General features: G+C 50.3%; 1 protein-coding gene across 4 annotated transcripts; it reads right to left on the bottom strand.

The window, feature by feature from the left end:
- Positions 1-302: 302 nt before the first annotated feature.
- SNAPC2 (small nuclear RNA activating complex polypeptide 2) lies at positions 303-8,599 on the bottom strand. Of its 4 annotated transcripts, none has more exons than XM_054045570.1 (6): positions 8,428-8,599; positions 8,022-8,229; positions 6,531-6,650; positions 6,173-6,241; positions 4,873-5,182; positions 303-1,457 (listed from the first exon to the last, which is right to left on the bottom strand). In XM_054045570.1, the coding sequence occupies exons 2-6, from the start codon at positions 8,217-8,219 to the stop codon at positions 949-951; spliced, it is 1,206 nt and encodes a 401-aa protein (XP_053901545.1). In that variant the 5' UTR covers positions 8,220-8,229; positions 8,428-8,599; the 3' UTR covers positions 303-948. The 4 variants fall into 4 exon arrangements, with proteins under 4 accessions (XP_053901545.1, XP_053901543.1, XP_053901547.1 ...); XM_054045568.1 differs by having other exon boundaries at positions 8,445-8,599; XM_054045572.1 differs by having other exon boundaries at positions 4,873-5,128; positions 8,445-8,599.
- Positions 8,600-11,613: the final 3,014 nt, after the last annotated feature.

Raw genomic sequence — 11,613 nt, 5'->3', positions numbered from 1 at the left:
TATCACTGGAGGATGTTAGACAGAAGCTACTGAAGAGACAAGGTAGAAGAGGTAATATCTTTGATTGGACCAACTTCTGGTGGTGAGAATTTGTCTATGCTGCACCTTGTAGCACTTCACTGTAGACACCACCTATGCTGACAAGAAGGGTTCTTCTGCTAGAAAGGGGCCCCCTATGCACAGTGCTGGTATGCTCACGTTGTGCCTGTTAAAGGAATAGGGCTTTGCCAGAAGCAGGTCACAGCCAGTTACTTCCCTCCAGCTCCAGAAGGGAGGATTAGGGAGACTTTTACCTCAAGAAAGATGTTTTTAAGCTCTTTATTCCACACCTTAAATACATTTATACTTAAGGAAAAAACCAGAACAGGCTCCTCAGGCAGAGCCCAGAGAAGTGAAAACGACAGTATTTACAGCTCATGCACCAAGAGAGAATACACTGTTTTATTCCACAAAGCCATAGGGCTGTGGATAGAAACCCAAAAGAGTCGGTTTCAGTCCCCGGTGAGCTGCACAGCTCAGCTTTGCACCTTTTGGAGAAAGACTAAATTTCATTTTCACATCAGTAGCAAACTAGGACTTTAGTCAACATGATCTGAAGGTTGTGAACCCAGCTCTGTCACGTTCTTCTCAGAAACGTGCACTAATCACCCACTCCACAGCCAAGCCCCTGTCAGCAACCAGAGCTGGGACATGGAACTCTGAGCACAGGGCCAAGCAAATCCAGGTTGTTTCCTGCTAATGAAACTTCACTTCTTACCTTCACTAAAACTCCACTGTTCAGGAGAAAGACACCCCCAAGATTGTATCCCTGCCAGGGACTGCAGTTCAGGGTCAGGAGAGCCCTTAAAGGGTCCCCATCACAGCACAAGAGCAGGACTGGTGTAGAGAACCAGCATGAAACAGCTGCCTGAATTTCCACTGAGAAACCAAGACTCACCACCAGCCTTTTCAGTCCAAACTGTCCCCCTTTCGAACCAGAAGCTCCAAGGGAACAAGGAACAAGTTCAAAGGGCAAATTCCCAGATCCTTCCAAACTGACTTTTGAGCATCTGCAGCGGGACTGTGGAGGGGTGGAGGCAATTGGCCATGGGAAGCTGAATGCTGGGCTGAAGATGGGCTCACACTGGGCTGGGGAGTTTCCTGTGTTCCCTGCTCACATTCCCCTGACCTGCTGGGCCTTTCCTGGTTGTCACTTGGCTGTGCCAGTTCTGCTGGGGCTGTGCAGCTCACCGACAGGTTAGCAGTGGGAGGCCTCTCACAGGCGACACTGGCAGAAGGCGCATCAGCGGCCAGTTCTCCTGCACGGGCTCCTGGATCTGATTCTTTCCTGCTCCCATCTGGCTGCGGCGCAGTCAGTTCCCTGTAGGATCTGTGCATGTGGCTCTTCAATCCGTTATAGTCCAGGTTGCTTAGCTCTTCAGGGAGGGACATCAGCAGGTCTAGGACGACGGCAGACTCTGGAAGGAAGAACGGACCTTGTCAGGCTGCTCTAATTTAAATACCGTATATACTCGATCATAAGCAGGTTTGTTTATAAGCCGCCCCCCCGAGATGGATAAGTAAAAATGGAAAATTTTAATGACCCATTCATAAGCTGACCCTATAATTCAGGGGTCAGCAAACTCTGTCTCCTGGGCCATCAGGATAAGCTGCTGGCAAGCCGAGATGGTTTGTTTACCTCAAGCGTCCGCAGGCACGGAGGTAAACCTAACTAAACAAAGTGTCCCGGCGCGCCAGCTGCTTACCCTGACAGGCCGGGACAGGAACTGGTGGGGAAATGTTTTGGGTTTTTTTTTTTTGGGGGGTGGGGGGGGAAGAGGGGTGAGAAGCTGGGCATCAGGGGAGTAACCCCTGTGACCACCCCCCACATGACCCCACCCCTAGCCCAAGACCCCCACACTCTCCCCATCCCATTCCTTCCCACCTTATCTGGGGAGAGCCAGGGGAGGATGTGTCTGGCACGGCTGCAGCCTGCTCCGACGGGCCAGACCGGGCAGTGCAGCTGCAGTGTGCTCTGGGGGGTGAGGCCGAGCGGCACGGTTGCAGCCTGCCAGCCCCGGAGCTGCAGCTGCTTCGGAGGCTGGGGGAGAGCAGCCTGGCCAGAAGCGGAGAGACACTGGCCCCACCTCTTCCCTTCTGTCTCTTCTGCTTCTCCTTGCCCCCTCTGTTGGGGGGAGGGGCTGTTTCCCACCGCTCCCTCTCTATACCCATTCATAAGCCGACCCCCTTCTTTGGTGCTTCCCTTTTTTACTAAAAAAATTTGTCTTATGAACGAGTATATACGGTAATCTGTTTTTAATCTTGGTTTGCATTGTACTTTTCAGTTATTTTCCTAAAGAGAGGTTGATTCTCATTGATTGGAAACCATTAAAACATGCAGCTTTGCAACTAATTATACCCTTTTCACTCAACTTTGTGCTTCCTTTTTGCTAACCAGAAAATTATGTTAGGAAATGGTGAATGATGCATTTGCTATTTACTAGATGATTATTTTTTTACCCATGATTTCTGATAAACTCCATTTTGATGGAAACTGGAATTCAGTTACATGCATAAAAACAGCATGTTACAAATGTTTTTTTAAAAACCTCCTTAAATGTGCTGGATGCACAAGAAAAAAGTAAGTTTATCACAACATTTTGTATTTAAAACTGTGGTCTTAGAACTAATACATCTCACTCTCATTTTCATTCATAGATTGCAAGAGGAAAACAAGCTTTCTGACTTTTTCAACTATCAGTGTCTCAATTTTGAATGGGCTAGTCATTGAACTGAATTAGCTGAATCAACTGAAAAGAGGAAAATATTCTCTTTGCACCTGCAGGAGAGAGTACTGCTTTCAAAAGCTTGTTTAAGAACATAAGAATGGCCATATTGGGTAAAACCAATGGTTCATCTAGCCCAGTATCCTGTCTTCTGACAGTGGCCGGTGCCAGATGCTTCAGAGGGAATGAATAGAATAGGGCAGTTGTTGAGTGATCCATCCCGTCGTCCCCTCCCAGCTTCTAGTAGTCAGAAGTTCAGGGACACCCAGAGCATGGGATTGAATCCCTGACCACCTTGGCTAATAGCCATTTATGGACCTATCCTCCATGAACTTATCTAGGTTTTTTTTAAGAACTATAATTTTGGCCTTTACAACATCCCCGGCAACAAGTTCCACAGGATAACCGTGCATTGTGTGATGAAATACTTTCTATGTTTCTTTTACTCCTGCTGCCTATTAATTTCATTAGGTGACCCCGGGTTCTGTTATTACGTGAAGATGTCAGTAACACTTACCTATTTGCTTTCTCCACACGGTTCATAATTTTATAGACCTCTATCATAACCCCCCTTCGTCTTCTCTTTTCTAGACTGATCTCTCCTCATATGGAAGAGGAAATTAAATTTCGACCAACTCTAGTTCCAGGTGCTTGGCTAGTGATTTTTACCAAGTCAGTGGTTTGACTTTATTTGAAATTTGGCAGCAAATATGCACTGTTTGAATATTTGTTGTTATTTAAATTAGTGTAATAGATTATAGTAAGGTTTGATCTCAGCATAGGTTGTCAATTTTAAAGAGGTTTATTTTATAAAAAGAAAAGCGTGCTGAACTTAAATATAAAAAAACCCTATTTGAAAATTGTTTAAAAAAATTGTTGATTTGGGGCCATCCTGAACCTTGTTATTCATGCCTGCAGAACAGAGGCTGCATTCTGGCCCTGGATCCGTGAGCACGAACAGATGCATGCCCCAGGCTCCATGCTCACTTACACACTCTGCACTAATTCCCCATCTCAATCACACTCAGGTCCCTCAGGCTACATCTACACTACGGGGGGGGGGGGGGGGGGGGGGGGTCGATTTAAGGTATGCAAATTCAGCTACGCGAATAGCGTAGCTGAATTCGACGTATCTCAGCCGACTTACCCCGCTGTAGGGACAGCGGCAAAATCGACCTCTGCGGTTTCCCGTCGGAGGTGCTCTTACTCCCACCTCCGCTGGTGGAGTAAGAGCGTCGATTCGGGGATCGATTGTCGCGTCCCGTTGGGACGCGATAAATCGATCCCCAAGAGGTCGATTTCTACCCGCCGATTCAGGCGGGTAGTGTAGACCTAGCCTTAGTCCCCAGGTCAAGTCAGTAGAGGAAGTGGCAGTGAATGGCTCACAACCCTCCCTGGCGCCATTAAAATCCCCCCACGGGCTGGATCATGGGACATTTTGATTAAGCAGCACATGGCTACAATGCTCCAGTCAATCTTGCCACAGAAATGCTTACTAAGGAAAGAGATGTGTTTTCAGCTGGCGGATCTGAAGGAGCCAATGCTTTGCGGTGGGAGGCCAGGAATCATGTGCCGCTTCCTTGCTCACCTCAGTCTGAGCACAATGTCTCTGTTTATAAGGAGACTAGCACTTATCAAGCAATATACAAGTATGAGAATGGAGAAGACAGAGGTGGGCCAGGACTCCCCCACTCACCATCTCAGCACAAGAGGGATCCCTGAGCACGTGCACCCACTCAGCCCTCCAGCACGGTCTGCAGAAGGACGGCCAGGAATGCCACGAAAGGGAAAGTGGAGGCAGATGCTACATAGCAAACACTCCCCTCCCCCGAAACAGGCAAGGGAGCAAATCAATTTCCAGACTCTGGAGGAAGCTACTGATTGGCAATGAGCAAGTGGTGGTTACAAGATCCCAGGGAACATATACGGTGCCTGTGAGCCTCTAGCTGGCCTTGGATTAATTTCCACAGTTCAAGTAACCCAACACGTCACCAAGGCTTGCTGGTGACACACTCTGAGCTAAACTATGAGTGAGTGACAGCTATCACAGCCAGCTGGTCCCCTCCCTGAAGATCACAAACATGTAGCTTTCTGGATCCCAACTCACCATATGGCGAGAGCTCAGGCACTTTGATGTCCCTGGAGAGCATCGATAAATATTTATAGATCTTCTCAAAGTCCACGCTGAATTTCTCTGGTTCCCCATGAACATCTGGGTCTGTGCTAGTGCTGGAGGACTGAGCTGCTGCTGGGGGGCCTGGGGCAGCATCTCCATTCCTTGCTGCATCATCAGGGGCTGGCGATGCATCACGCTGGCTCGAGGAGTCTGGAAGGACCTTCTTCTCTGCAGCTCTGGTCAGCTTCTGGGGAATTGAGTGGAGCAAACTGAGCGGCTCGGTGACTGCGATGGTCAGAACCTGAAATTCAGAGATTCTAAGGGACAGAATCATCTAGTCTGACCTCCTACATGACACAGGCCACAGAACTCGCCTGAATTAATTAATATTTGAACTAGAGCAGATCTTTTCAATAAACTTCCATTCTTGATTTTAAAATGACCTGTTCCAATGGTTAATTCCCATCACTGTTACAACGTTGTGCCTTATTTCTACTCTGAATTTGACTAGCTACAAGTGGGAGCTCAGGAAACAGAAGGAACGGGCTCCCCTTTCCAGAAATGCCAGACACTCCCAGCGCAGCCCCCACCCCCCCACCCCAACGTCAGGCACTCCCTGCCCCTACAGCAGACCTTCCTCAAGGTGAGACTGGGCCAGGAGAGCCAGCCACCATGCAGCACAGCGAAGCAGAACTAAATGCAGTGCAATAAGCTACAGGGGCTTTGGACAGCCTGATGCTCTCTGGGGGCATCTCTGATATCCAGGAGTGAGAGGAGATGTGGTTGTTCATGAGGTGCATGGCAAGGGAACGGATATGCTCACTGCTGGGACAGGTGGCGGAGCTACCACTGCCCATGCCCTACTTCGATCTTTTCACATTTACGTAGCTAAGCTGCACAGAAAGCAGCAGTTGGGAGAGCAACACTCAATGTCCGAACAGCTGGGTTCTACTGAGCTCTGCCACGGACCTGCTGCAGGATGTCAGGCAAATGGTTTCACAGTATGTACCTCAGTTTCCCCCACACCAACGGGAAGGGTGAACTGCTGCTTGGCACTGCAGCAATGAGGCCACGTGAGCACAGGGGAATGTGGTAGCATTCCTGTAGTGGACAGGGATGGAATAGCCTGCCTGTAGCAGGGATGTTTCCTACCAGCGACCAGAAAGGACTGGCAGGCTTGAGCCCTGTCACTGGCCAGATTTCATTCTCCCTCTGTCGAAGTCTCTGACCCTGCTGAGTTCTTGGCCCTAGTGGGATCTTGCAGCTGTCACCGGGTGCTGATGCCTGTTACCTGAGAGAAAGCTGCTGTCACAGTTTCTTCCAGCTTATCCGTCAGCTTCTCAGCAAGATCTGTCCAGACCTGAGAAGCAGATTTCAATGAGTGCACTGGAATCAGGCACCCATCCACTACCGTACAGCCACAGGGCGAGAAGCATGAGACCAGCCAGCAGAGGGCAAGGAGAGCACAGAGTGAGACAGGGACAGCTCCAGAAAGGGCAGACTCACGGCAAATGCCACGTGCCTCAAGCCCATCCTGGTACAGTACAATCAAGCTCACCCTCGCCCTGGTGCTGTACAGACAAACCAGCGCTGCCCACCCCCACACAACACCAGCCCTGATTCCCAGGTTCTTTCTCTCTAAGCCGTACCTCGATAGGAGCTAGGATCTCAGCTTCCTTGCGACTCTGCTCCTCCCGGCAGCGGCGATACTCCATCTGTATGGCCTCTCTTGCTACGCGGCCCTTCAGCTGGTGGATGAAGGCCAGAATCTGCAACCACGGGGAGGTTCAGGCATAGCAGCATACAGAGATGCCCCTTCCCCAATAAACAGCTCATGGGTGGGCTGGGAAGGGTGTGACTGAATACCTTCTATCCCAACTGGACTACGTAGCTGCAGCTGAACTGGGTGTCCATTCCACCTTTCCCAAAACCCTCTCTGGTTCCAGACAGCAATGAGTTAGTGGGATGAACTTGCAAAAGGATTGTACAGCTAATAAGAAGGACCAAAAAAGTTTTAGGCCTGAAAAGCCACGGGAGGAGACGGCTGCGCCTAGGTCAGGGGTAGGCAAACTATGGCCGGCAAGCTCCGGCCAGGGAGCGGGATCAGGGGCTGCACCACGCAGCTCCCAGAAGCTGCGGCATGGCCGCACTCCAACTCTTACATGCTCCAATGGCCCCCTCCGTCACTCCAATGGGAGCTGCAGGGACAGTGCCTGCGGACGGGGCAGCGTGCAGAGCTGCCTGACCACGCCTCCGCGTATGAGCCGGAAAAGGGACATGCCACTGCTTTCAGGAGCCAGTTGAGGTAAGTGCCGCTCAGAGCCTGCACCACTGAGCCTCTCACCATGCCCCAACTCCCTGCCCCAGCCCTGATCCCCTTCCTGCTCTCCAACCCCTTGATCCCAGCCTGGAACACCCTCCTGCACCCCAAACCTCTCATGCCCAGCCCCACCCCACCGCCCGCACCCCACATCATAACCAGCACCCTTTCCTGCACCCCTGCCCCAGCCCGGATCCCCCTCCCACCCTCCAAACTCCTCGGTCCCAGCCCAGAGGGGCCTCCTACACCCCAAACAACTCATCCCCAGCCCCACAACAAAACCCGCACCCCAATTTTGTGAGCATTCATGGTCCGCCATACAATTTCTATTCCCCGATATGGCCCTCAAGCCAAAATGTTTGCCCACCCCAGCTTAGGTACGACGGTGATGGGAACCATTAAGATATCTGGATAGAAAATGCTGTGGAGAAAGCTGGCAGGGAGCAGCTGAGGGGGGAACTGTGACTGCCAGGGGCAGATAATGGGCAAGACATCACCCACAGAAGCCCACAGCCTGCAAAACCCCTGAGCTACAGGAGATGCATAAGCCAACACCCCCTCTAGTGCTGCCAAAATCAGGGGCCAACATAAATAGAAATAAGAGGAGCTGCCGCCAGGCAGCACTAGGCTTCCCCACCCCAACCTGAACAGTGGAGAGGAACCTGCAAGGCAGTACGATGGTGGCCCCCATTCCCAAGCGAAGCAGGAGATTGGGCACTCTCTCTCTTTTGTTAGCAGAGAGAGTGCTGTTCCCTAATTACCCTTATTCTGAACCTGGCCTGGTCAGTCACCAGCTTGACTAGGACCAGACCCCGCTCACCTCAGCTTCACTCCTACGGGGCAAATGCTCCCGCAACAGCGCTGTCTGTAGCTCCCCGTGAGGGGCTTGGGCCTTCAGGCCCTTAATCAGTTGCCGCTTCTCCTGTACCGTCCATGGGGCCCGAGTGGGTGCGTGACATGCAGGGGGGCCCGTTTCGTAGCGTGTAGGGGCCGAGCGGGTCCGAACCGGGGGCTTCATGGCTCAGGCTCTGCAGGGGGAGAAAAGGAGGAGTGAGAGGTCAAAGCCCCCAGGTCCTCCCATCTACCTATGGCCCCTGCCCACTCTCTGGGGCATCTCACCCCCAGCCATCCCCTCTACCCACAGGCCCCCTTCATACACTCACTGTCCAGGGCACCTGCTCCCCATCTACCCACAGCCCCGTCTCTACGTGGCACCTCACTCTCACCCCACCCCCCTACGGACCCTGCGGGGGAATCCAGGCTCTGGCCAGGGAAAGAGCGAGGACTCCGTTCCGTCTCTGTCGCACAGATATGACGTCACAGCAAGTGCTTTGCGGATCGGAGCCGCGGCGGAGAATCTGGACGAGCAGGGGGAAGAGAAGGGAAGTAATGCATTGTGGGAAGCATGGTGTTTCCACGGCTTCCATCTCCCATCGGGCCCCGCGACATAGTGTCACCCAGCCTCTATCTCCCATCGGCCATTGCGGGGCTCGGGACTTTCCGTTTCCAGGACGAGGGCCCTGTAAGGCCGGAAGCGGAAGTTGCTGTGAGAGGCGCTGCCCTGAGAGCGAGGGAGAGGTGCGCGCGCACAGAATAACGTGCGGCCCCACGCCGGGCCCGGTGCATCACAGGAGTCGCAGTCTCCGCCCTGCAGCTGATTTCAGGGGGCGGTTCCGGTTATTGGTTTTTTTTGCTAACTGCGCCCGGCGCCCCCAAGCCTCTCCCCGGGGTATCCCCCTGACCGCCCCGCAGCGCCCCCCAGGGACCGGACCGGACCCCTGGTGTGCCGCCGAGAGCTCTGCTCGTTCCCCAGGGGCCGGGGACCCTCGGGCTGGGCGTGCGGCGCTGCTCCGTGGGCCGGGTTTGCTACAGGAGCAGGGCCAGTCCCTGCCTGGGGCCGGCTGAGCGAAGGGCCAGAGCCCTGTGGCGTCCCATGAGCGGATGGTCTGTAGCACACGCAGGTTTTCCTGGGCAGGTTCATTAGGATTTGATGCTTCAACTTGCGTCCAGACAAATAGCCCGGGAAGGGGTGTCTGGGAATTGGTCACGTGTTCATTCACACATTCGAGTATGGGAGCCTGTCCTCATACTGACAGGCTTCAGAGTAGCAGCCCTGTTAGTCTGTATCCGCAAAAAGAACAGGAGTACTTGTGGCACCTTAGAGACTAACAAATTTATTAGAGCATAAGCTTTCGTGGACTACAGCCCACTTCTTCAGATGTATGGAGTGAAAATTACAGTAGCCAGGCATAAATATACAGCACAGGAAAAGCTGGGAGTTGCCTTACTAAGCGGGGGGTCAATGATTCAGTCAGGGTGGATGTGTCCCATTCCCAACAGTTGACAAGAAGGTCTGAATGTCAACAGAGTAAAAATTACTTTTTGTAACAATGCCAATTCCATCAGGGTGGATGGCTCATACTCAACTATTGATGGGAGATTACTTCTTGTAGTGACTCAGCCATTCACAGTCTTTATTCAGGGCTAATTTGATGGTATCAAGTTTGCAAATGAATTCCAGTTCTGCAGTTTCTCGTTGAAGTCTGTTTTTGATGTTTTTTTGTTGAAGAATGGCCACTTTTAAGTCTGAAATTGAGTGTCCAGGGAGGTTAAAATGCTCTCCCACTTTTTTTTTAATGTTATAATTCTTCACATCTGCTTTGTGTCCATTTATTCTTTTGTATACAGACAGTCTGGTTTGGCCAATGTATGTGGCAGAGAGGCATTGCTGGCAAATGATGGATATGTGGACAGAGTTGGCAATGGGGTTTGTTGTAGGGGATGGTTCCTGGGTTAGTGTTTCTGGTGTATGGTTGCTGGTGAGTATTTGCCTGAGGTTGGGGGGCTGTCTGTAGGCGAGGACTGGTCTGCCTCCCAAGGTTTGTGAGAGCAAGGGATCGTCTTCCAGGATAGGTTGTAGATCCTTGGTGAGGTGTTGGAGAGGCTTCTATTTGCTACCGTAGTAGGTGTGTGTGTGTGTGATAGAGGCTTTAGGGAACGTACCGTAATTTCACTGCCTCACCCTGTTTGCATTGCTATTTCAGTAGCCTGATCCCTATGTCCAAGCATACAAATGCTACATAAGTACATAAAATCACGTGTTCTGTACTAAATATATAAAAAGTCACCCACAATCCTCCCGACTTAAGATGATAATGTGTGAAGTAACACTTGAAATTAAAATGAAGACATTGGTTTTTACTGGTGATTATTCCTTCCCTGGGATAATAAAAACTTTCAGGGAAGCTCCAAATTATTAATAAATTGCTTATACTACCTTTCAAACTGAACTCGTTCTCAAGCAATAACCAAAGCTCTTTAGTATTTATAAATTTCAAACAATTATCCTATATTTAACTGGCAGCCAATGTGGGGCTTAAGATATGTCTCTTAATTGAAAAGCTTGGCTAAAAATGGTGTAACTATAAAGTATATTTCTCTAAGACAAGGTTAAACCTTTTTAATCTGGGAAGATAACTGAAGCTGGTCATGTCAGTGCTATTCATAGATTCATAGATTATAGGACTGGAAGGGACCTCGAGAGGTCATCGAGTCCAGTCCCCTGCCCGCATGGCAGGACCAAATACTGTCTAGACCATCCCTAATAGACATTTATCTAACCTACTCTTAAATATCTCCAGAGACGGAGATTCCACAACCTCCCTAGGCAATTTGTTCCAGTGTTTAACCACCCTGACAGTTAGGAACTTTTTCCTAATGTCCAACCTAGACCTCCCTTGCTGCAGTTTAAACCCATTGTTTCTGGTTCTATCCTTAGAGGCTAAGGTGAACAAGTTCTCTCCCTCCTCCTTATGACACCCTATTAGATACCTGAAAACTGCTATCATGTCCCCTCTCAGTCTTCTCTTTTCCAAACTAAACAAACCCAGTTCTTTCAGCCTTCCTTCATAGGTCATATTCTCAAGACCTTTAATCATTCTTGTTGCTCTTCTTTGGACCCTTTCCAATTTCTCCACATCTTTTTTAAAATGCGGCGCCCAGAACTGGACACAATACTCCAGCTGAGGCCTAACCAGAGCAGAGTAGAGCGGAAGAATGACTTCTCGTGTCTTGCTCACTACACACCTGTTAATGCATCCCAGAATCATGTTTGCTTTTTTTGCAACAGCATCACACTGTTGACTCATATTTAGCTTGTGGTCCACTATAACCCCTAGATCCCTTTCTGCCGTACTCCTTCCTAGACAGTCTTTTCCCATTCTGTATGTGTGAAATTGATTTTTCCTTCCTAAGTGGAGCACTTTGCATTTGTCTTTGTTAAACTTCATCCTGTTTACCTCAGCCCATTTCTCCAATTTGTCCAGATCATTTTGAATTATGACCCTGTCCTCCAAAGTAGTTGCAATCCGTCCCAGTTTGGTATCATCCGCAAACTTAATAAGCGTACTTTC

Source organism: Malaclemys terrapin, chromosome 12 (assembly GCF_027887155.1).
Source record: "Malaclemys terrapin pileata isolate rMalTer1 chromosome 12, rMalTer1.hap1, whole genome shotgun sequence".
In the NCBI taxonomy this organism is placed as follows: Eukaryota; Metazoa; Chordata; order Testudines; family Emydidae; genus Malaclemys; species Malaclemys terrapin.
Note: the sequence above shows the minus strand (reverse complement) of the source record. Positions and strands in the feature narration are given on the sequence as shown.

Coding starts and splice junctions, on each gene's coding strand:
- SNAPC2 (XM_054045570.1), bottom strand. CDS start 8,219: ATGAAGCCCCCGGTTCGGACCCGCTCGGCCCCTACACGCTACGAAACG. Junction 6,242..6,530: donor AGATCCTAGCTCCTATCGAG/GTACGGCTTAGA, acceptor TCTGCTTCTCAG/GTCTGGACAGATCTTGCTGA. Junction 1,458..4,872: donor GCCTGAGCTCTCGCCATATG/GTGAGTTGGGAT, acceptor TCTTCCTTCCAG/AGTCTGCCGTCGTCCTAGAC.